General features: G+C 38.6%; 1 protein-coding gene across 1 annotated transcript; it reads right to left on the bottom strand.

The window, feature by feature from the left end:
* Positions 1 to 925: 925 nt before the first annotated feature.
* Positions 926 to 15,150, bottom strand: LOC149279557 (gamma-soluble NSF attachment protein-like). Its single transcript, XM_089501068.1, has 12 exons — positions 15,095 to 15,150; positions 14,237 to 14,304; positions 12,978 to 13,062; positions 12,240 to 12,257; positions 10,179 to 10,209; positions 9,094 to 9,203; positions 8,925 to 8,991; positions 7,342 to 7,412; positions 5,064 to 5,142; positions 4,649 to 4,728; positions 2,824 to 2,953; positions 926 to 1,072 (listed from the first exon to the last, which is right to left on the bottom strand). The coding sequence occupies exons 1-12, from the start codon at positions 15,148 to 15,150 to the stop codon at positions 926 to 928; spliced, it is 942 nt and encodes a 313-aa protein (XP_089357194.1).
* Positions 15,151 to 25,976: the final 10,826 nt, after the last annotated feature.

The following is a 25,976-nucleotide window of genomic DNA, read 5'->3' as shown; positions in this document are numbered from 1 at the left end:
TAGGCAATCCTCGTTTCAGTGTTTATTTGTAAAGCACTCCCCCTGGTGTCCAAGGATCTTATGACTTACAAGCGGGTAGTATACTTTATTATAGTCAATGATAAGGACAATATTGCAGTACTGATGAGTTATGTTGAGTCCAAAACATTCTTCAAAAGATTATTAGCTGACATAAAATATAAAGGACCCAGGGGTCTGAAATAACGTGCTATTTTTTAATATGTACCAAACAAAATGTCACCTTTTGCATGAAAAACTATTTTCCCATCTTCACCATAAAAAAAATAAAATGTTACTTCAAACTATGTTTTGTTCGATATAGACTATGATATATTCATCAATTACCATTTTCATAATAAGCTGTCTGAGGCATTTGAATAGATTCTGCAGTTTCTAGGCACACTCACTTTATGGGAAAAAAAAACAAATTTAAATTTTGGAAGGTATAGATTTCAGCTTCTGTACATGTGTGTATATAGACAAATGCAGCTTAACATTTAAATATTTAATAGCAAGTTTCACAATCAATTACTTCCAGTAATTTACAGGGGAAAAAAACACATTTTTACACAGAAAAACAAGCCATTTGAGAGAAAATATTTAGTTTTAAGTGAGTAATTTAAGTTACATGCTAAATTTTTTAATATATATATTACTTTCTAAATACTTTTGCTTTACTTTGGGGCATAACAGCGAAGAGTGAGCCATACACTGTGTTGCATTATATAACAGTATCATTGGAACGCAGACAAAAATGTAGAATATGGAATAAGTATGTTTATCCCAATTACACAAAAATAATGATAAAATATCAAAGCAGCCATTCCCAGATCATATCTGCGTAGAAATACATGTTCACAATATATGGTCAACATCCTGCCGGAAACACACATATATATATATAGTGGCTAAAGATGACAATAAATTAGCACAGTCCTCCTGAATATTCATCATCCTCTTCCTCAATATGGGAACTTTTAGTTGGTCCCGATACCCCATCCTGTGCTGCCACAGGAGACTTCTTTTTGGTTCCACCTCCTGGGACTGCTAAACTTAATGCAAGCTTAGCATACTGTCATAAAAAAAGAGGAAAATCGATATTAGATACATTGCATATATGTGTTGTTGATTTTGTTACAAATACAGATAATCTGTTATAATGTATTACTATTTTAATCAAGCCAGGCACACAATAAAGCTCTGGTGGTAAAGAAAGTGACATTTATAGCAAGTAAAATTATAGTAAATGAACTATAGAAATATAGTCATCCCTGTAAAAAACTGCTATTTTATGTAAATCATAATGCGTGCAGATTGAGTCGCAGGCCTCTAATTACAACTAATATATCAAAATATGAAGGTTCAGATAGTATATATAGTGAAAACATTATATCCAAGGGACAAAGCATCACAAGATAAAGGTCTGTGGGAAAAGCTATACCATTAAGTAAACACCCTAAAAATCATTAGGAAGATAGGGTGGCAGTCATATCACAATATAATAATGGGATACAGATCATATGTTTAAAGTAGGAGTGGGAAGCATCATATTACCCTTTAACAGCTCTTATAAAAAGTATGAGGACACCGGACCATCACACCTATATGGGCTTGTTGGACATTCAATTCCAAAACCATGGGGATTAATATGGAGTTGGCCCCTCTTTTGCTGCTATAACAAAGCTCCACTGCTCTGGGAAGGCTTTCATAAGATTTTGGAGGGTTTCTATGGGAATTTTTGCCCATTAAGCCGAAAGAGCATTTGTGAGGTCAGGCACTGGTGTTGGATGAGAAGGTTGGCCTCGCAGGGTTCCAATTCATCTCAAAGGTGATCAAGTGGGGTTAAGGTCGGGGCTTTGTGGAGGCCATTTTAGTTCCTCCACACCAAGCTTGTCAACCCATGCCTTTATGGACCTTGTTATGTGCATATGGGCACAGGCATGCTGGAATAAAAAAGGGCCTTCCCCAAACAGTTCCCACAAAGTTGGAAGCATTCAATTATCTAAAATGTCTTGGTATACAGTAGCATTAACATTACTCTTCACTGGAACTAAAAGGCTCAGCCCAAACTCTGAATAACAGCCCCAGACTATTACCCCCTTCACCAAACTTTGCAGGTAGGTAGGTAGGTAGGTTCTCCGAACCCAGATTCATCCATCTGACTTCCAGTGATTCATCACTCCAAAGAACACGTTGCTACAGAGTCCAGTGACGGTGTGTTTTACACCAATCCAGCCAACACTTTGCATTGCACATAGTTATCGTCTGCTTGTGTGCAGCTGCTTGGTCACGGAAACCCGTTTTATGAGCTGCCGACGCACAGTGCTTGCGCTAATGTTGCTTCTAAAGGCAGTTTGGAAGTCTGTAGTGACAGATGCTACAGAGGACATGCAGTTTATATGCACTACATGCAGCACTCAGTGGCCCTGCTCTGCGAGGGTGCACGGTCTACCGATTTGCTGCTGTTATTGCTAGATGCTTCCACTTCATAATACTAGCACTTACAGTGGACCAGGGAAGATCTTGCAGAGCAGAAATTTCACGAACTGACCAGGGTGGCATCTATGACATTTAAAGTCACTCAGCTCTTATCAACCTACATCTATAGCACCTGTTTGCTATCTGATATTAATAAAGTATTAAACAGAATGTAAGACACCTTCAGACACAAACAGAAGTTCCCCGTAGGGAAATTTTCCAGAGGTTGAAAGAAAGAAAAAAAAAAAAAAAACAGCCCACATGAGAATTCTCCTTTCTGGATATAGCAGTACTATGTCAAGGCTATGTTTCTGTATTATAATAATGCTAGAATCGGTAACTTACATCATTGTCCATATATTTAAAGAGTGGTGAGTTACAAACGTCAGACACCTGGTCCTGGTCTTGTTGATCATAGCCTTCTAAAAGCTGCTCCAGGGCAATGGAGTCATCACTACCACTGAAACCCGGGATGCTGGGAAGGTAAAATCATGTTTGTTAAATCATGTTATTATGGGTATCTATCCTAAGTACAAGTTGACAAGATCTTCCTAAATTATATCATTTTGTGTGTGTCTGAATATTTAGATAAATCTAAAACTATTCATACACCAGGGCTCGACAAATCCCAGGCGCCAGGTCATGGCAACTGAGAATTTTGTCCTGGAGCCTAGGTCAGGGGCGTCCAACGTGTGGCCTGCCGGACGTCAATGTGCGGCTCCCTGAGCAGGGCCGGCCCAGCTCACGGTGCAGCACGCTGTGTGCAAGCGGCCGCGTGGGCTGGCAGACCAACGTTCACGTGGTTCGGCCGCGAGGTGAGGTGGTAAGACCGCCGTGTGTGCACGCCGGCCGCTTTAATATCTTTAGGCTGCTGGCTTGCACACACTGTGCTGCTGAGTGGCAGTGCCTCAGTGAGGCTCTTTATCCCGCCTCTTTCAAGACATGATGCTTAAGTGGGCGGGGCTCACAGAAGAGTTTCTCGTGACGGGAGAGGATCGTCACGTCGGAGGAGAGCGGGGAAAAAAAGAAAAGCGAAAATGTAAGTATAAAAAAAAAAATAGGGGTTCAAGGAAAGTGGACCTATATTTAAGAGGGGGGATTCCCTTGGGACATCATTAATTTTTGTCGTTGAAAATAAAGCTTTGTTAGTTTAAAAAAAATCCTGGCTCCTAACCTTTTTAGCTGGTTCCTAGATTCAAAACAAATTTGTCAAGCCCTGTCATACACTATAGATTATATATAAAATCAGTGGTATATTCTGACCTAGGCCCACCAGTAACAGGAAGCCAGCCACCCTCTTGTGGGATCAGGCTCCCTGTAGTGCCACTGTTCAATTTGCCAATTCAAAGGAAGCTCACCAATCTCCCCAACCGGCCTGTTAACACTATGGAGTTCTGTGTCATATTGGCACATTCTCCATAGTTTATTTCCACCAGCGGCTGTTCATCCTTAAGAAGCAGAGAGCAGGGAAACCACGTCATATCCTGGCGCTCAATGGCGGATGAGCACCTGTTGGTGCTGCCCCGGTTAGGCTTAAGGCAGCGCAAAAGGTAAACATGTCACAGAATTTTATTATTTATTTACAAACAGGCTACACAGTGCATCTGTGAGGTGTAAAAAGAAATTTGGAAGCATTTTTGCTAGAACTTACGGATTTACTATTTGCTAAACTTTTTTACTCTAGAAAAAAGACTAAAGAGTATGTCCACATTGATGAGCACGTTGTAAACTTGTTTGTCTCTAGAGGTGTTGGCAATATTATTTAATACAGGTTGTTCTGCTTGGGCTCAGTAAATGCTATCAGTTCTTTAAGTTCACACTGTGACAAACACTGTGGTTGTAAAGAGATTATTTGACCTTTGATAAAACTTTAAGTTAGCTTATTGTTTTATGGTGGACAAGGTCTCTGGATTGAATTAATATTGAGCCATATACAAAACAATGAACAGAAATTCAATCAAAAACTCACATGGTATGACGAGTGCGACTCTTGGAAAATACCACAGAAATTAACCTTCCAAAACATTGGTCACCAAAATCCCAAGCATTCGGCCCCATTCAAAGGACTAAACCAGACTGATAGGCGAACTTGAAATTTGTGCTAGATTCCCTCCACCGTTTAAACGTATACAATTCTAACAAAACTATACATTATTATCCAAACACTCACCTGTAGCTTTCTCTGACAGCCCTCTCAGCAGCCACAAAGTCATTCCTATGAAGATGTACCAACACTTGTGCTATTGTTTTCTGCAAATAAAAAAAGTAAACAATCCTTCAAATCCTTAACTGCTCAAAAATGCTTATTTAGGATCTTACAAAAACATAGAAGACACTTAAAAAAAAGAACACTTAAGGACAACAAAGAACAAGAGTGATATGTAGGGTGGCTCAGCTACGTAATGAATGATAAAGGATGCAGACGGATGTCCGAGGACCAATGTTTCATTAAGGCCTGTAAATTAACAGCCAAGAAACTACTTTGTTATAAATTAATAAAGTTTTAAAAAAAATATTACAATTGACAATAACAAGTGCACTTTGAAACACTTGGTTATGTTAGGCAGAGTACATTAGGGACATACCTTATAACAAGTTGGATAATTTTCTATTTCTTTGTACATATTCTTCTCCTTCTGGATGGATACTACTGCCTCATCTAACCTAAAATAATAAAACGGTTGCATATATTTGTATAAATGTGACTCGTCAACACAATATTACTCCTGACATAACAGTACTTAACCCCTTCGTGACAAAGGCTGATTCTATTTTTTGTACCCTTCGTGACAATGGCTGTTTTATCGTTTCTGAGGTGTTTGTGTTTAGCTGTAATTTTCTCTTAACCCATTTACTAAACCCACACAAGTTATATATTGTTTTTTTCAGGACAAGAAGGGCTTTCTTCAGACACCATAATTTTTTATATATGATGTAATTTTCTATAATAAAAATAATAAAATATGACGAAAAATTGAGAAAAAAATTTTTTTTCTCACTTTTATTTGAAAAATCTTTTATTCATCATAAAAAACTACTGAAAAAACCTGCTAAATAGATTCTACTATTTGTCCCGAGTTTAGAAATACCCAATGTTTTTATGTTTTTTTGCTTTCTTCTACACGTTATGGGGCAATAAGTACAAGTAGCATTTTGCTATTTCAAAACCATTTTTCTCTGAATCTGGTAATTCTGTCTCCATGTGGTATTTGGGGCATCTTTGAAGCCAGCAAATTAAATTTACCCCACCAAACCATATATTTTTGAAAACTAGACACCCCAGGGTATTTTAGATGCTGATAGTTTAACCCTTTCCATGCACTAATCCTACCACCAACCCTTGTCAAAGTTTGTGATAGTAATTGTTTTTGCTGTTTTTTAAACATACTTTGTACTTCAGGTGTAACATTACAGCTCCTGGTATGTTGTTGCTGTCACACAACACCCCGATATGTGTTCAGCAACATCTCCTGAGTACATTGATACCCCACATGCATGGGTTTGTCAGATTGTTTGGGGGCAAAAGGGCCAAATTTGGAACATGCCTCCTCAGCCGTATACCGCTGCATGGCAACAATTGCAGCAAAAATAGTGGGGAAGGAAAGGGTTAATGGCTCTAATAAAAAAAATTTAAAAAACCCTAAAAAAAAAGTACAAAAAAAAAAAAAGTAAAAAAAAAAAAGTAAAAAAAAAGAACCCCAAAAACAATTGCCACTATGCAAGATCACTGTTTATGCAGTGATCAATGGCAATGAAGGGGTTAATATTAAATGGGTGGCTCTTATAAGAGCCTTTGGATCAATATATATATATTATTGAGAATACCTAAAAACACACTGATCTGTCTCTCTCCCTCACTAGAAGCAAGTGAAGGAGGGAGGCAGATCCAATACTGATCAAAGGCAATGTTTAGAAAACATTGCCTTTGATTTAGCAAATCATGATCACTCTTATGAGTGATCTGACCACTAGGGGTGTTATTCACTGGATGTCCATGACATCCAGCAACACCCCCCCCCGATGATGACAGCAGGCTCCGCCCCCGGCTTGATGGTCGCCGCCATCTTGAAACACTGCATGTGTTTCGAAGACGCCGGCACCGGGAAGGTAAGTTGAGCATTTAGGAAGCGATCGCGAGTCGCTTCCTTTGCTAAACAGGTGTTGCAAAGATGCCTCGATACTGAGGCATCTTAGCAACACCAGCTAAGCAAAGGAAGCGACTCGCGATCGCTTCCTAAACCCGTTTTTCGGCGGCGGGCGCCGCCATGTTTGAAAGACGTGCAGTCTTTCAAACATGTTTTTTTATTTGCTCCTAGGAGCGATCGGGGGGGGCCGGGAATGTTTTTTTTGGTGTTGCTCAATGCCTCGATGTCGAGGCATTAGAGCAACACCGTTTGAGTGAAAAAAATCGATCACGGATCGATTTTTTCACCCGTTTAAAGACGTGCCGGTCCTGGCACGTCAATTGTCATAATCGTCACGATTTTCGGTGACGTGCCCGGACCGGCAATTGTCATCAAGGGGTTAAAGTAAAAGTGTTATTCTGATGCCACATGAGCAAAAAAATAATAAAGTATTAAACACTGAATTGCAATGGAAACCAAGGCAAAGCATTCAAGTAAGCAGCCATTCAAGAGTGGAAGCTGTTATAGCTGCAAAGGGGGGACAGACTACATATTAATGTCTATGTATTTAGAATGTGATGATATCAAAGTCCTTGTTTGTGTAATGGCCAGATGTCCCAATACTTTTGTCCATATAGTGTACATATACAGTACTCAAAAAGAGGCTGAACAACTACTTAGGTATTAAGTAGTAAACATATTGCTAAAAACCTGAGAGTTCACATAAGCTGTACAGTACCTACGAGCTCTCACAAGTAGTCTTGATGCCTTTCCTAGAAGTTCTACTGCTTGACGAAGACGTTCTTCATTCTAAAAAATGAACGCATTTTTTTTTTTACTTAAAGACATTCCAAAATATGAAGATATTCTTATGTGAAGCAGCAGTTATTCTGGTCATAAAATGTACCACAATATAACAAAGTAACTTCAGTAGCAAGACTACAGTCTCAGGGCCACATGTGCATGTCACATACCAGTCTGAGATTAAATGCCATTTATTATTATTATTATTCTTTTATTTATATGGAGCCAACAATTTTCGCAGCGTTTAATACAATACATACCGTATTGGCTCGAATATAGGCCGCACTTTTTCCCCCCACTTTAAGTCTTTAAAGTGGGGGTGCGGCCTATATTCGGGGTCTAGCGCCCGACGCCCAGGACATGCAGGCAGCAGGGTTAGGATACAGATCTCCTGCAGCGGTGCAGGGGACCTGCATCCTACTCCCCGATATGCTCAGACAGCCTCCCCTGCCAGCACTTTCCATGGGGGGGGGGGGTGCCGGCACGGGAGGTTGTTTAAGTGCATCGTGCGGATGGTCACCGGCTGCGGAGGTTGTTTACCCGCATCGCCGCAGCCGGTGACCGTCCGCACGATGCGTTTTACCTCTGCCCCCAAGACTTACCAGAGCAGACTCCCGGGTGTCTTGCGGGGGACATCTACGCAATATGCGTATACAACTTCTGGTGCCGGCACATCCGCATATCTCAGGGGGGGGGGGGGACAGTGGCAGCATATCTGGGGGGGAAGAGTGGGAGCATATGTCGGGGGGGAGACACAGAGTGGCAGCATGTTTTTTTGGTGCTTTTTTAAAGAAAAAAACTTTTCTTTAAAAAAGCACCAAACTTTTAGGGTGCGGCCTATATACGGGGGCGGCCTATATCCGAGCCAATACGGTATATCCAAGGGGTATGACAAGATGGGAACTGACAGACTAAGAAAAAACGATACATTAGGTTGAGAGAGCCCTGCTATGAGTAGTTACTAAAGTTTCCTCAGGCTCTACTCTCTCTACTCCATAGAACTTGAATGGTTCCTTGACATTGTGCTGTAAGTTCTCCTGAGCAGCTGGAAGATATTTCTTACCACCTCAGCATGGCGGGTTTCCCCTCAGGTTTATCCCTGAAGCTGAGTCTCCTTTATGACCAATGAATACTGCTGTAAGCAGTTTGACACAGAGAGATCCTCCACGGTATTTACAATCAACATCACAAAGTAACCAGCCATTCAGGAACAGAACAGGCTCAAAAATAAAACAGAACATAAGATGCTATATTTAATAAAGATTTGGCCAACATACCATTGAATAATTGTACCAATAACGCCATCTGTCGGTCACTGGTCAAAAGATTTTGTCGTCTATTGACAACTTGGCTTTAACAACCCGGGTAGTAAAAAAATAAAATAAAGGACAAAATATACACAGAGTGCTTCAACATTTGATAAACATTAGGATTGATTTAGTTGGTAGGTCTATTTTAAGGGTTTTCAACATAAGCCTCAAAAACATTACCGTCTTATTTATAGATATTATAACACACCTCAAAAACGGATGCAGATTGTTGATACAGTTGAACAGCCTTTTCCAGGTTCACGTGCTCTATTAGCCTGAAATCAACCAGAGCACAATATAATGTTTAGTTTCTAGAAAGTTAAATAAAATCTGGCATCAGCACCTGTTTGGAGGAGCCACAAATCCGGATTACTTACTTTCCAGCTCGTTCCAAAGACATAGCTGCAGTGTCAGGTGTGCCATTCTCCAGATACATCATACTGGCTTTTTCGATCAGCTGGACAGCTTCAGAAAGCTTCTGCATTTCCTATGGCAAAGTGATAAAAGGAAGAAATGTATTTATTTGCCTTCAATTTAATATCTTAGCTCAAAACTTTCAGCTTCATCACTTTTAAATCCAGGTTCAGGGTTTCTATTTTAAGGAATGTTCAAAAGGCGATTCAACTACTAGCATTTTACATCAGTCAATGTAATAAAAAAAAAAATAAAAAAAAAATAGGTATTTTATTTTTGCTGCCAAGAGCAATGTGTAAAATATCAGTTTTGGAGGATGTTCTAATGATTTCAAATGCTAAAGAAATAAAATTGTACAAAATGTTCTAAATATTCAAAATTTGTTCAAATAAAACAGACCAACTGCAAATATTATACTTATTGCTTTCTGGAAGCTCCTGCTATGGCAGCCAACATTACATTTTCCAAGTACCGATTTTATATCATTATTTTTGTCCAATTAATTGGTATCCCTTTGAAAATTATTTTTAAGTATATTCCCGCTAAATAAAAACAAGCTATACGTAGTACGTTTCACCGAGATACACAGTTTTCCTGGTTGTGTGGCCTTGTCAATTTTTTTTAGTGTTGCTATAGTTATATTAAGATTAGGAACTTTTACTCAATTTACACTTAAGTTATTTGTCCCCAAACCTAGTTACTTACCTAGTTTATGTACATCCCACCGGAGAAAAACTTTTATCCACCGTTAACCTATACATGCTAATTAAATAATAACGGTAACTCATATATAAAATACTCATGTTTAACATAGCGTATAAACGGTATGATACTAACTAAAGAAACAATAAGAAAATAAAAAGTTGTGGACTTCCACTCCCATAACAACTGCTCGTAGGAATTGTAGTCCACAAAAGAACCTTTGTCCCTTTTAAAGTACAAACTTATAGATTTTAATATATATATTTGTACATATGAGATGGGTGTTTTTATGATTATATATGACATATGAATTACTGTGAAGCATATTGACAGAATTTACACTTACCTTTAACATCATCCCAGCTTGCTCATAAGCTCTGAGGAGATTAAAAAGGAGAATTTATTTAAAAACACCAAAAGTGGCATTGCATTCTAAATATTATGTTTCTAGGCAATATTGGGTAATCTTCTAAAAGCTACAGTGAAGGAAAAAGTTATTTAATCCCCTGTGGATTTTGTATGTTTGCCCATTGACAAAGACATCATCAATCTATAATTTCAATGGTAGGTTTATCTGAACAGTTAGAGACAGAATAACAAAAAAATCTAGAACGCATTTCAAATAAATTATAAGATGATTTGCATTTTACGCAGCTGGGACCATAGTCACCCAGAAAACAATTGGTAACATGCTACGCCCGCAAGGTCCCCCTGCTCAAGAAAGCACATGTACAGCCCATCTGACGTTTGCCAATGAACATCTGAATGATTCAGAGAACTGGGTGAAAGTGTTTTGGTCAGATGAGACCAAATTGAGCTATTTGGCATCAACTTAACTCGCCCTGTTTGGAGGAGGAGGAAAGCTGCCTATGACCCCAAGAACACCATCCCCACAATCACACGTGGAGGTGGAAACATTATGCTTTGGGGTGTTTTTCTGCTAAGGGGACAGAACAACTTCACCACATCAAAGGGACGATGGATGGGGTCTTGTACCTTCAAACCTTGGGTGAGAACCTCCTTCCCTCAGCCAGGGCATTGAAAATGGGTCGTGGATGGGTATTCCAGCATGACAATGAGGCAACAAAGGAGTGGTTTAAGAAGAAGCACATTAAGGTCCTGGAGTGGCCTAGCCAGTCTCCAGACCTTAATCCCACGTTTTGAGTTGCCAAACGTCAGCCTCAAAACCTTAATGACTTGGAGAGGATCTGCAAGGAGGAGTGGGACAAAATCATTCCTGTGTGCAAACCTGGTGGCCAACTACAAGAAACATCTCACCTCTGTGATTGCCAGCAAGGGTTTTACTACCAATTACCGAGTCATGTTTTGCAAAGGGGTCAAATACTTATTTCACTGAGTGAAATGTAAATCGATTGATAACTTATTTTAAATGCGTTATTCTGGATTTTTTTGTTGTTATTCTGTCTCTCACTGTTCAAATAAACCTACCATTAAAATTATAGACGGATCCTGTCTTTGTCAGTGGGCAAACGTACAAAATCAGCAGGGGATCAAATATTTTCACTGCACACAACATACCCTAATCTAAATAAGAGGAGGATTGGGTAAAGCAGTTATTTGAATCTAATCCACCTTGTATTCTCATATATAAAATTTCTGGAGGATCTAGGACCCAAGTAGAGTAGTTTACGAATGATTGTAATGCTCTTTTGGAGCCAGGAAGGGAACCATCATGGTAGCGTATATGCCCATCATTATAATTTTTTACACTTTTTTTTCTCTCTCTGGCACTCCCCTAAAAAACACTATCATGCAGCAGCTACTCCCTACCTCCGTGAGCACAGATTCAACCCTGAAGCCCCTCAACTACCCCCCCATCATGGCAATTCACACTGGGCATCAAATGAAGGTCCTATCAGATTTCAGCATTTGCACTTTAAATGGCTTTTGTCTTAACCCCACCCAGAGTGACAGCTGACTCAATGGTTTCAAGCCTTTATATGTATAGCTGATTGCTTAAGTACCTGCACCCATACGGAGAAAAGCCATTCACAACCAATAACTATATTAGACAGGGACATTGCTCCCCGTCTATGAAAATACATTGCTCCAGTTACAGCTTACATGATGTAAGTTAACCTATTGCCTAGCTGATGTTCAGTGTTCTTGCACCAATACACCTTTTCAGTAATCAGAATTGTAAGAATAAATAGGCACTGAACTCAATAACTAAGAAATCATTCTGAATACAAATAAAATAATTATTCACCAGTTACTTTGGTTGCTTTCCTTCTACATTTTGAGTGCATAAAACAGTAGTGAAACCCTGCAGTGTAACGATCTGCCTCGACTGACTAGCGTTAGCTTGTAAAACCACATTTATTAAAACAAACAACGGTATGCTTAATGTGACTATACAGAGCAGACACAATGATTTCATACTCACTTAGCAGCATGGAAGAGACTAGAAATGGTGTCTAGTTAAGGACTTTAACTACAAAGCAAGTTACAGCTTATCCACTTGTTAATATATTCATGAGCTTAATGAACACTGAATGCCAACAAGGAGAACTGTAACAATTGAATAGAAAATAAAAACTCAATATGCAACTTTTTATTGGCTCACAGTAAAATCATGTATTTTAAGTTAGCATTTGACATTAAACGTCGTGAAAATCACCGTTAATGGTTCTGTCTTAGTAACTGAACATAGGAAAATGACCTGGCAGCACCGATAATACCAACCTCTATGTTGAAGTGGACCTGTCACTTTCCCACATCCTATAAATTACAGTTCAATACACTAAACATATGTAATTCTGTGTAAAGATTAAAATAATGATTTTATATAATTTATATTATAAATATATATATATATATATTTAAATTCAAATAGCCTTATATATACACTGTATAGAAAATTATCTTCCGATTGACTGATTGCCGATGATCGGTTCAGGCAGCCATTGTAAGGTGGATGAGGAGAAGGAAGCGAATATTAGCAGCCATGGATCTTAAATTCAATGAGCTGAACTTTTAGTATTTAAAGCTTCCAAAAACTAACATAGCTGGGCTTGATATGAATTTACTATCCAGCGTGGCCAAAAGCTATTTACATTAATTACACAAACAACCGAGATATCAGAAAATGCAAACTTTTAAAATTCTTATTTTAAAAAGATACGCTTTGTGGTTCTCATAAGATTCCGCCTCCTTCAAATAAGCTTCTTTTGCCTGGTCATACTGCTTGGCATTCTTAAAAGCAACCGCTGGAAGAAAAATGCAAAGATATCATCACAAGTTTATATTCTGCTATTTCTATCTGAAATGTATCCATATTACACTCAACAGTAAGATGGTATAAATGTACATTGCTATACATCGTTCCTCAAAGATCGTTAATGGCCAGTATTGTGTGTCAACTCTTCTAGCCAAACAATTTATGTATGTATGTGTGTGTGTGTGTGTGTGTGTGTGTGTGTGTATATATATATATATATATACACACACACACACACACACACACACACACATATACATACATATACCCCTACACACACACACACACACACACACACACACACACACACACACACACACTACTGTTCAAAACTTTTGGGTGACTAGCTGTGCAAAAAAATTAGAGTTTTCTAATGATCAATTAGCCTTTTAAACTTAATCTTGGATTCATTCCAACACAGGAGTGATGAGAGTGATGAAGGGCGTCTGTACGGCTATGAAGATATTCCATAAAAAATCAGCCATTTCCAGCTACGATAGTTATTTACAACATTGAGGTCTACACTGTATTTCTCATCCATTCCACATTATTTCAATGGACAAAATTTTCTTTTGTTTTAAGTGACCCCAAACTTTGTGTGTGTGATATATAATATAATATATAATATATATATATTGTAATATAATACAATAAATCTTGTGGAAACCCCTTCCAAAAGAGTGGAAGCTGTTTAGCTGCATTTAGAGAATACTGGTCATGTGACACTAAAGCAGATACTTAAATGGTTGTTGAGAAATGTAAAAACCTTCACAAAAGTGTCTGTGTGTTTCTGTTTACAGAAAGGATATTAACAGACAAGGTTTGTTTGTTTAACATGCAAAAGGTTGATTGTAAATAACTATTTCTTTGAACAACAAGTAAAATAGGCATACAAGACATGTGCAAGAAATGAAGGGGACCTTAACATCATAGCGACCAATGAAATTATGAAATAAGTATGTGAGTGTACAGCACCAGAATCGCTATATATATATATATATATATATATATATATATATATAGTCACTTTTGAATATAGTGTGATTTATTTCCCAAACCTAATATTTCACTTCAGTCTATGGAAAATATATTTATATGACAAATCCATTTCCTTCCCACCTTTACAAACGGGTGATTGGCAACATAACCACACAAGCGAATACCTGCTTTTGCGTATTCTGAGGCAGCACTGTCATAATCAGGTTTCCACTTCATGAAACTGGTTTTCAAGCTAGAAATTAAAGAGCAGCGAAAAATGTCTATTACCACAGCATGCAGAAGCCAAAATCAAACAAACATTGTGTAAAAAAATAACCAAAACCATGTCAAACCTAAAGGCAGAGAAGAACCATTCGCCCATCTAGTCTGCCCGTTTCTCCTGATAAGATTCAGTCGTTGGTCTAAAGTGATTCAGGCTAGATATATGCCCATCCCATGCATGTTTACATTCCCTCACTATATTAACCTCCACCACTTCTGCTGGGAGGCTGTTCCACATATATATCACCCTCTAAGTAAAGCAAATCTTCCTTACGTTACCGCCAAGCCTCTGGAGGTTTCACTTCATTACCACCTGTTACACTACAATCAGGGTTAACCCTGAGGAGGCACAATAATGCCATGAATGGAAGGAGCCTTAAGGCACACATTTTGGAAATAACTACCGGTAGTTCTGCAGGGATCTTGGTGCAGATGGTGGTTATCACGGAAAGACATAGCAAAGCGTATGCCTGTATTATGAGGAGGTAAATAATATGGACATGAACATTCTCTCAGCATAACATAGTAAGAATTGGGTCTTTAACAAAATATCACCACTTCCCGCGTATAAATAAGCCATATTCCAGATAATAGAAAACGCCCTGGAATCATCTGCTGAAAAGCCCCGAGAGTCAGGTGGCAGCTCTCTGTGACAGGGAGTGACAGGCGAGTTCACAGTGTAATGACACCGTGATCATTGCGGACATGGACGGTTCGCTGCCTCTGTAAGAGTTGATTCCGCTACTTGCCGCCATTTTTACCATTTTTCTGCTTTGGCGAGATGCTCCAGAGCTTCATTGATCTTCTGAGCCGCCATGACAGTTCGAGCAATAACACTACACGTCATCCGAGAGGTGGGACAGCGTCATGACGGACAGCTAAGGGTAATTTTACATCAGAACGTTACTCCCACGACTGAAACGTGGCGGCCATCTTTGTTCTGGGAAAGGAAAGGTATTGGCGGCAAGGGATGCGTGCTAGAGCGCCTCTCGAAAGAGAGAAAGCGCAGTTGGCACGTTTGTCCTGAAAATAACACCGTATTCTTCATTATCATTTTTTATATATATATATATATATATATATATATATAGGATAGCCCACCTACTTATCTTCACCATATCATTCACAAAGTAAAATTACCTCCACAAATTGGTGTCTGTGGACGATTGTTGATGTGGAAATTCCATCTCCCTTTTTAAGTATTATGATTTCATTTCATACTTAAAATTGTAAAATGTCTGAATATAATAGTGGAAACTAACAATAAAATGTCTGCCACCAGTGCCATGTGGTAAACTAGCAATGCAGAAGCCACCATGTTCTGTTTTGTGTACAGTAGGTTAAATAAATGTGAAATTATTTATTTTAGTCAATGTAGGGAAGAAAGGCGAGGAGAAGAGGTCTGTAATGGCCCTCCATTGTTTATTCAAATAAGAGAGTGTCTTGCTTCACTATTTATTATCAAGGGCCAACATTAGCATGAAGGGCTGAGCCGGCCCTGTATAATAGGAGAGTTAGAAGAAATCTCACTGATTTTAACTATACATTATACAGGGCCAGGCATGATCTTCTGGCAGCAGAAGCTCACTACAATTTCCTCGTCCTAATGTATAATAAAGTCGAAGAGTTGACACACAACTCTCCGTTTTGTGAATAGACCCCTCTGGCCTACTGAAAGAACCACCAGTACGCACATGGCTGCTTTTGAGAAACAGAAAGTGGCTGCTGCAGCTTAACAAAGCGGAAGGACGTTGCGGCAGGGTCTCAGGAGTGCCCTCACAGTGCTGCGCCTGGGGCATCTGCCTAGCGTGACCACATCGGTTTTCCATGGTTTTCTCATAGCTGACCAGCCCAGATAAAATGCTGCCATGCAGTATGGGGGATGTATAGACTCATGGAAGGGAACCAGTTAGTTAGTTATACCTCCTCCATACTGCAGGGGAGCATTTAATCTGGGCTGGTAAGCAATATGTAAAAAATGTGTCGTGGAAAACATGGCTGATGCGGTCACCCTACATTTGCCCCTCTCACCCTTAAAAGGTTGTTGTTAAAAAGTGTTTTTGCGCCCCAATCCAGTAACACTGCTTTTCTATATATGTTTCATGTGTGACTTTACCAATGATATATAGATACAACGTTCTGCAGTTATTGTCCGGCCTGTTGTCATGTGTGAGCAGCTGTGTGCTTTTCTCAGCTAAGAACACACATTTGTGTAATGTACCCTACCATGCAAACGTTTTAGCTGTTTTCATCTGTAGCATAATTTCTAATAATCAATGATCCTTTTAAACTCAGCATTAGCTAACACAACTTGCCATTGGAGCCTCTGTACCCTATGAAGATGTTCCATGAAAAAGGCAATAGTTATTTCCGATCTATTTCATGTTATTTTATTGTCGATATTCGTTTTTCCCCAAAAACAAGATTTTTTAAGTGACCCCAAACTTTTGAATGGTAGTGTATATTATATGAAAAAAATTGAGATCTCCAGCAAAGTTTTAGATTACCTCAGTTTGTGATGCTTAAAACACGAATATTGTATTTGATGCTGATGACGTGAGGAGAGCATGCTGCTATTCCGCTTTTTCGCCACGAGATGGCAGTAATTGTACATTCAATTTACTAGAGCAGCAGCTAGATTTTTCTGTAACCAAGTGCAGTGATAACACTCACGGCCCAATGTGTGCCCTTACAGGGGGTAACTTTTGGCCCAGGAAGCCAGCCAAGTGTCCCAGTAAAACAGATTTGCTAAATTGTAATCCACCATAGGAAATTGATCCTTGTTTTTTTTGTAACTGTATTACCGTATTTGCTCGAATATAAGACAAGGTTTTTTTCAGAGCAAATGCTCTGAAAAATACCCCTCGTCTTATACTCGAGGTCGTCTTATAATCCAGCTTCAAATAGAGGTCTGACTATAAGACTAAGATCCAGATCCATCGCAGGGCACCTGGATCCTCCTCTCAAGCAGCCGGTGGACATCTGCACAATGCGCACAGACAACCTCCACTGCTACCCGCCACTTCCGGTCATATAAGCCCTGACATGAAATAAAAACAAGAAATGCATTTTTCCCAATCATAGATTTTATTAAATATGAAAAAATACTTTTTTCATAATACATGTGAATTAATATTTACTATTAAAACTTTTTTCCTATAGAGTAGTCTTATATTCAGGCTTTTTCTTTTTTCCTAAATTAATATTAAAATAGTTGGGGGTCGTTTTATAATCAGAGTTGTCTTATAACCGAGCAACTAAGAAAAAAAAAATACTGTGCACGTAACTCCACTATAAAACACCCAAGTATAATGAGCAAGGAGTAGTGTAAGACTTTGAAGCATTGAGGCCTATTCACCAAACTATTCATGTTTGTGAGTTGGTAAAAAAAAAAAAAAAAGCAATATGCAGCAAGCCCCCAAGTTTACTGACCCTAAACTCGATGGACCAATAAAGAGCGAGTTCTAGCAGTTCCATCACACAGATCTTCTACGCACCAGGAAATTACAGATCACATCCTGGCAAAGGAGGCGACTTGAGAACACTGCGTCAACCAAGTACTGGGTCCTGGGAAGTCACAAAAGCATCTTAAACATCTAATATATTTTACATTACATGAGTCTCCGCAATACATCTAAAGCTCTGGCAGGTATTTGGTCATTGGTGGACTTCAGGACATTAAATTGGTTCGATGATGCTAGCTCTGCCACTCTTAGAGACACATATTACAGCTTCAATGAACAATCAATATCTCCAAAACAATTGCATTTACATTTGTATTTGCAAATACATTTACTGTTGCTAAAATTGTAGGCGTTGATAGTTTCCTATTAATATGCATCACTTAAGAACAGTTTCCCTGCTAACATTTATTTCTTCTCCTTTTCACCATGCAGCCTTATAAGTTTGCAATTACTGAAAAAAAATCATATAATGGGGCAGTCGTCATTGTTTGGTAAAGTAACTGAAACTCAGGAGATTGGACACATTTTGTAATTTGCTTTACCTTGAAACATCTTGAATAATTGGATATTGCATTGATAGTTTGATATATCACTCACCTTCCAGCAACATAACAGGAAGCCCAGTGACATTCTGGGAACTGGTAGAGAAAAACTACAGTATACTTTGAGGGTCAAGGACATTTTAGGGAAGAAAAAAGTAGCACCAGGATTGTTTACCAGCTGCAGTATGAAAGGAGAAATAGCTTTTTTTCACAGGATGTAACATTTGTGTAATATTTTCCTTTGTTGACTTTATATGAAAATCACACACAATGAGACAATGAGACAATTTGCCTTTAGTGAATATGAGATGTGTATCTAAAAAACAAATTACTATTTTTTCATGCAAGTTTTTTTTTGCTACAAAGCACATATGAGACTTCATGAAGTTGTGTGCAACTTATTAAATTCTTAAAGTAGATCTTGGCAAGAATATATATGGTCTTTCTGCTTCTCACTTTGATTCGTGTCCAGAAAATGTTACTTCATCTGATATATTTATATAAAGGTGAAAAACACAATCACGTCAACTCAGTGGTATTCTGCCTTTGGTAGATTAGGCTTTGTGATAATGTATTATTATTTTACTGGATAAAACATTTTACGACCTTCTTTTTATCAGCTTGTATGTCTAAATGTTGTTAGAACTTCATAATCTTGTATCTTCTGTCTCTTTTGGTAATCTTTATGATACGATCATCCTTATTTATTATTATTTTTATAGATTTATATTCTGTATCCTGCTGAGCTGGGAATGTCCAGTTTTTGATACTCCTACACAAGCATAAGCCCATGGGTCTCAAGACATGGTGTAATACTTAAGGGTATTTGCTGGAATCCTTATATCTGCTACTATTGCCGAAAGACTAAGCTGAGCTTCTAGTATACCTTATTTGCATTTCTGAAGGCAGAGTGGCATTAAGGGGGTTAAAAGGCACTTCATAGAGCACTCTGCCTACAGAAATGCCTTATGCCCCCCCCCCCCCAAAAAAAAACTTACCGGTGCTTCTGAGTCCCCGGTGTGTAGCCGGGGCAGCGTGTAGATGTCTGCGCGATTCGCGTAGACAACTTCCGCTGCAGCTGGGAGGAGGTGCGCTTAGTGGGGGTTGTCTGCGTCCATCGCGCAGACCTTCCCCGGCTGTCAGAGAGAATTCCCCGGTAAGTTGGGGGGGGGGCAGGAGGATCCAGGTCCCCTGCAGTGTTGCGGGGGATCTGGATCTTAGTCTCATAGTCAGACCTATTTGAGGTCTGATTATAAGACGACCCCGATTAGAGCATTTGCTCTAAAAAAACCTTGTCTTATAATCGAGCAAATACGGTATTTGCCCTTGAAAAGCATTCACACACCAAACATACGTGATAAATGGAAGTTTTCAAATTTTTTAAGTTGCATCAGTTTCTGGTTGAACCTCAATTTGAACAAGGGATTTTCCTGGGTTAAAGTTATTCAGAGAAAGTTATCATTGCAATGCCACTACTCTCTGTCTCCCTAATAGCAAGCGCTATATGTTTGTTTATCTAAGAAGATTAGCCAAAAGTATTGTTTCCTGGTGCAGACGAGCACTAATTAAATACAGAACCTTCTTATTTCCAGAAATGTCTGTGTCCTTGTATTTTCTGCATTCTGCCATTTGCCTCGTTCATCACACCCGTTTACCAGGTACATACCGCAATAGATATGCACTGAAATGCTACGTTCCAGAATCCATAGGTTTGTATTCAATAACAATATAAAGATCCTACCAGACAGTGAAATAACTCTTGATCTAACTGCCATCACGAGCATATGGAGGATCACACTCGTAAAAGGTGCTTATATGTACTATAGATACTGTTATAAGTAAATGTGTAGATGTTTTATTTTTTTATATATTTTTTTAATGAAATCACGTGTGTCACATGATATCATTACTTATCATTACTGATTCATTTGTTAAATGTTAGACAAGGCATTCAAAGCCAAAAGGATCCTATATGAAACAACAAACTAAAGCAGAGTCTCCTGAACTGTGGTATGTGTAACCCATTGGGTACTTCAGAAACAAATATGAGTACGCTTGTGTTTACTTTGAAAAATAAGTGGTATTTTGGGGGGAACTCTAGAGAAATACACTGAAACTAGTTGTATTTCCCTTGTCAAATGCCACTAGTCTGTAGCGTACCTGAAGGGGGGGGCGATCTGCCCCAGGTGACACTCATCAGAGGGGTGACGCGATGGCTGCCAAACGCGGGCCTGCAGCTCACTGCTGTGGCCCCCGCAGCATTGGGTGAGGAAACTCTTTTCCTGCGCAGGGGGAGCAGAAACCTGGGTGGGAAAGAGGCCTAGCATGTCAAAGTCAATGCTGCACTACTGTCAATGTCTGGCTCAGTATATAGTAATAGGAGTTATGCTGTACCATAATCTGTTTTTTTTGGGGGGGGCACATAGTCTGGGTAAGCCCCTGCCACTAGTCATAAAAAAAACACTACATCACACGCCCCGCTTTGTGGGAAAGGGTAGATGAACATCTGCAAGAAATAACTTTATCCCTGTACAATGCCTAATTTAATCTATGAGGTTACAATTTAATTTTGCTTTTCCATGGCTATCCTGGCACTTCTTATGTGAGATCTTCCGAAGATTATTGTCCCTTGGCAATGTTAAGTACAGAAAAACATGTTTACTATATATATATATATATATATATATATATATATATATATATATATACATATATATACACAGGTTTGTCATACTTGCCTTAGCTATTTATACATTTAGACTGGGGAATTATTGTATGTCTATGTGAGAGTAAATATTTATAAGGTTTTTTGTTTTCTGGAATGTATTCTCATAAAGATCACAGAGATGTGAATAAATAAATTTCATCCCAACTGTTCTAGATAAGTAAAGAAGAGGACCATAGCCTATGACCAAAAAGAAAAGGAAAAAAAGGCAGCAACACTAAAGATAATTTGAAACGTTTGGTAGAAAGTCATACACTCAAATTTAATGGTGTACTTTTGTGAACAAAGCATTCCCTTTGTTGTTTTAAAATTGCAATCATTTTGTTTCATCTTCAGAAGAACCACACTTGTATGAATTCCACCAGTTTTTTGAGTATTTAAGTTAACATTGACTTTGATGTGACAATATTTTGATTTTCCTTTAGAACTGTTAAAAAAATGTTAATCTTATTTTCCGTTTAGAATAAGTGGATGTTGGAGAGTGGCTTTCTTATGATTTCCTATGTAGCCTATGTCTACATAATGTATACCCCATTTCTTTAAAAAAAATTAAATCTGTCACTATTAGCATTTTTTAATGGACAGGATTTTTAGATATTGTTTGTTAAATAATGCATGTGTCACAGCTAAGTACAGATTGACAATAAAATGTATTCAGGGAATCCTAGATCTAGTTCAAGAATTGTATTACGATAAACTGTATTATGCACATTTGACGATAAATACCGCATTTGCTCAATTATAAGACGACCCTGATTATAAGACGACCCCCCAAAATCTAAATATTAATTTAGGAAAAAAAACAAAAAGCCTAAATATATGACTTCCCTATAGGAAAAAAAGTTTTACTAGTAAATATTAATTCATGTATTTTTTCATATTTAATAAAAGCTATGATTGAGAAAAATATATATTTTTGTATTTCCTTTTATTTGCCAACCTGCCCCCCCAGTTATGCACATCTACCCCCAGGTTGCCACTCTGCCCCCAGAAATGCCTTATACCCCCTATTTGCCACTCTGCCCCATGATGTGCCTTTTAACCCTCTTTATGCCACTCTGCCTCCAGAAATGTCTTATACCCTCCTATATGCCACTCTGCCCCATGATATGCCTTTTAACCCCCTATATGCCAGAGTGGCATATAGGGGGTTAAAAGGCATATCATGAGGCAGAGTGCCATATAGGGGGTTAAAAGGCATTTCTGGAGATATATATATAACTGCTAACAGCAATCACACTCCTATCAAGCCAAGGCAGCCAGAGTATGCTGGAACCTGGGGATGATAGGAGTGTGAGTACAGCCTCCCTATGCCATGCTACCATCACCACCCCCCTTACACATCCATGCTATCACACTCACTCACTCACACACTCACACACACACACACACACACACACACACACACTCATTCACAAACATTTAAATACTAATTCATTCCATTAATCACACACACTTGGTCAAAAACCCTCCCCCACCCCCTTACCTGAACTGCAGATCTCTCACTCGAAGACTTCTGCAGGGGCCGGCTGTGCGAGCAACTTCTCTGGCCCCGCCCCCAGAGGAAGGAGGGGGGAGGCAGAATTATGTGACACATACATACAGTAGTGATGGGAAGTTCGGATCATTAAAGTGAATCGGATCATTTCGATTCGTTCACTGAAATGATCCGAATCTTCGGATCACTCAGTGTGACTCACAGGAGTTACTGTTTTCCAGTAACTCCGTGCAGGCACACTAACGATTGGACCCGCCCCTTTCATTATGAATCCTCCCCCCTGCCTCCAGTGATGTCAATGAAGGCAGAGAGTCGTTCAAAGATTCGGATCTTACAGGGATCCGAATCTTACAGTGATCATTGTAAGATCCGGATCTTTGAACGACTCTCTGCCTTCATTGGGATTCGAATCATTCAGATAATATCACCATACTGTTATAAATAAATACATTAATAATCACTGCCCCCAGGATTTACATTCCCCTTTACCTGCAACTGCACCTTAAGCTAACTTTATTAAATTAATTAAATTAACCCTCACCATTAAATTAACCCTAAACACCCCATCAACCATGTCTGCCCCTAAAATTAACCCTTAACACCCCATCAACCATGACTGCCCCTAAAATTAACCCTTAACACCCCATTAAGCATAACTGCCCCCAAATCAACCCTAAACACCCCATTAAGCATAACTGCCCCCAAATTAACCCTAAACACCTCATTAAGCATAACTGCCCCTAAATTAACACTAAAGACCCCGTTAAGCATAACTGCCCCCAAATTAACCCTAAACACCTCATTAAGCATAACTGCCCCTAAATTAACACTAAAGACCCCATTAAGCATAACTGCCCCTAAATTAACCCTAAACACCCCATTAAGCTTAACTGCCCCTAAATTAACACTAAAGACCCCATCAACCATACCAATTTATTAGGTAATTTATCTGGAGTACATGCAATTAATTTAGGGGCAGTTATGGTTAATGGAGTATTTAGGGTTAATTTCAGGGGCCGTTATGGTTAATGGGGTCTTTAAGGTTAATTTCAGGGGCTGTTATGGTTAATGGGATCTTTACGGTTAATTTCAGGGGCAGTTATGGTTGATGGGGTATAAGGGTTAATTTTATGCTGATGACTGAGGGTTAATTTAATTAATTTAATAAAGTTAACTGTAGGTGCACTTATAGGTAAAGGGGGGCAAACTTAGGGGAATCTAAATCCTGGGGGCAGTGTGAACATTATTAATGTATTTATAGTACAGTAATATTCTCTGTAAGATTCGAATCTCTGTAAGATTCGGATCCTTGTAAGATCCGGATCCCTGTAAGATTCTAATCATTTGAATCATTGAATCATTCCAGTCTTCGGATCATTCCAGTCTTCGGATCATTCCAGTCTTCGGATCATTCGAGTCATTGAACGAGTCTCTGACTCTATGAGTCATCGTTCCTCTGTGAATTAATGAGCTGTAACCTGACCCCAGAGTCTGTGTCTGAGTGCTCTGCAGATGACTCACAGCTCTAGGATCAGGTTACAGCTGAATGATTCACAGACTGAACCGCTACAAATGAATCGTTCAGTCTACTGAACCGATTCATCCGGATCACTAAAAATAACGGGATCAAATGAACGATTCGTTCATGATCCGGACATCACTACACCTCGGACATGGCCTCTCATAGGAAAACCTCAGATGGTGTTGGGACTTAATAATGCATAGGAATGTTGGTCAGTTAAAATAAAAACAGAACAAAATAATTCCCTGAGATCATAATGGTTAAAAAAAATTAAAAACAAGAGTATGTCAACAAATGCATTAATCATAATGTTCTATTTGGTCATCCACATTCAATGCATGAGGAACATTGGGAAGGACTTAGCAGAACAATAGTTGCTTTATTTAAATAATCGTTTAATTTTTTAAATAAAGTGTGAGAGAAAAGGACATGTCAAATAAGGTAACATAATAAAATCTAAGTTTGCATCATAAATTAAATAGTAAACAATGAACAATCTGTAGCATTATAATACTCAATGGAGATCACAAGGATCAGTAAGTTAACGCTTATTATGCTAGTCCCTGAACATCATGTTATGTCTAAAACTTGGTATAAACAAAGACCATAGGCCATGATATGATCAAAGGATCATTGTATTTCTACTACTGCATATTAAGTGGATTTGGGACCAGTTAGCACAATGATATAACTAAGTTCTTTTTTGCCATGTTTTTGCAATTCTTTATATTCTCAGAGCTTTGAGAGTGACATTTATTGAGGAACTTAAACTTAAGTTAAAGTCTGGTTACACTATATTTCTCTTTTTTATTTCAACCTGTTATTGTACTGTAAAAACAAATACAACTCTGGTTTGTTATGTTTTGCCGAGTATGTCTGTATTTATGATGTTTGAGTTTTGCTGTCTAGTTATTTAAGGTAACCAAAGTTATAGAAATGTCTGAAATAAACCAGCTCATGTTTTTGGGAAACCTTTCATTGAAATGTCTTCAGAATTACATAGCAAAACACAAGGCCACCAAAGCAAATGTTTGCCATTAACTTTGGCTATATATGTTATATTCTATATGGTGACAGAGCTATATGGCTATCCAGCAGCACTGTACCATTTTCATTGTATTTCTAGAGCAATCTTTAACTTCAGTGACACCAATCTGATTTATTCTGATTCATTGCTACCCTTCAGTTAAAGTAGCAGACGCCATCGGGATATGATGTCATATTCTCGATTCCATAGAACCATAAACAAAATAATATATACATGTATACCACCAGCAATGCATGGAGGGTTCCAAGACCAGGGGCGTAACTAGACGCCTCAGGGCCCGGGTGCGAGAATCTGTTAAGGGCTCACCCCCCCCCCAAAAAAACATGATTTTTACCCAACAATTTTTTTTCAACTAATTCAACAAATTCAATTTACATATTGAATCATATCTGTAAAAAAATCAAAGAAAAAGGGGCGCATGTACAAAGGGCATAATCCAGGGGTGTCCAAGTTTTTTCTGCAGTGGGCCACTTCATCAGAATTGTATACGTGCGCGGGCCGCACTCATTTTTCACTGTGACAAAAAATATGGCCTTTAATAAAATATGCAGATTAAAATAAAGTAAATGACACAAAACCTTTACTTTTCCTCTCACTGATTTCTGGGCCTTGAAAGTTTTGCGACTACAAATTCAGGATTCCCTAGATTTATTCTAGGGATGAACTAAAATGAAAATTCTGGACCAAAACATTCAGGGTTCACTTAGCCAAAACTGAAAATGACCCCCACCTTTAAAAATAATAATAAAAACTCACATGTTTAATAAAAGTAGGTAACACACAATTGGACAAAATTAGCAATATGACTTGGCATGATAGGAGTGTGATTGCTAACAGCAATCAC

Source organism: Sceloporus occidentalis, unplaced genomic scaffold, assembly GCF_023333645.1.
Source record: "Sceloporus occidentalis isolate IW3139 unplaced genomic scaffold, rSceOcc1.0.p SCAF_162, whole genome shotgun sequence".
Taxonomy (NCBI): Eukaryota; Metazoa; Chordata; class Lepidosauria; order Squamata; family Phrynosomatidae; genus Sceloporus; species Sceloporus occidentalis.
This window is presented reverse-complemented; position numbering and strand designations above follow the sequence as displayed.

What these genes read in the sequence shown, in the direction of transcription:
- LOC149279557 (XM_089501068.1), bottom strand. Translation starts at nt 15,150, where the DNA reads ATGGCGGCTCAGAAGATCAATGAAGCTCTGGAGCATCTCGCCAAAGCA. An exon ending in AAGCTGGGATGATGTTAAAG is followed by an intron (nt 9,204 to 10,178) that starts GTAAGTGTAAAT and finishes ACTTTGCCATAG; the next exon opens with GAAATGCAGAAGCTTTCTGA. An exon ending in GCTGTCAGAGAAAGCTACAG is followed by an intron (nt 2,954 to 4,648) that starts GTGAGTGTTTGG and finishes TTACCTTCCCAG; the next exon opens with CATCCCGGGTTTCAGTGGTA.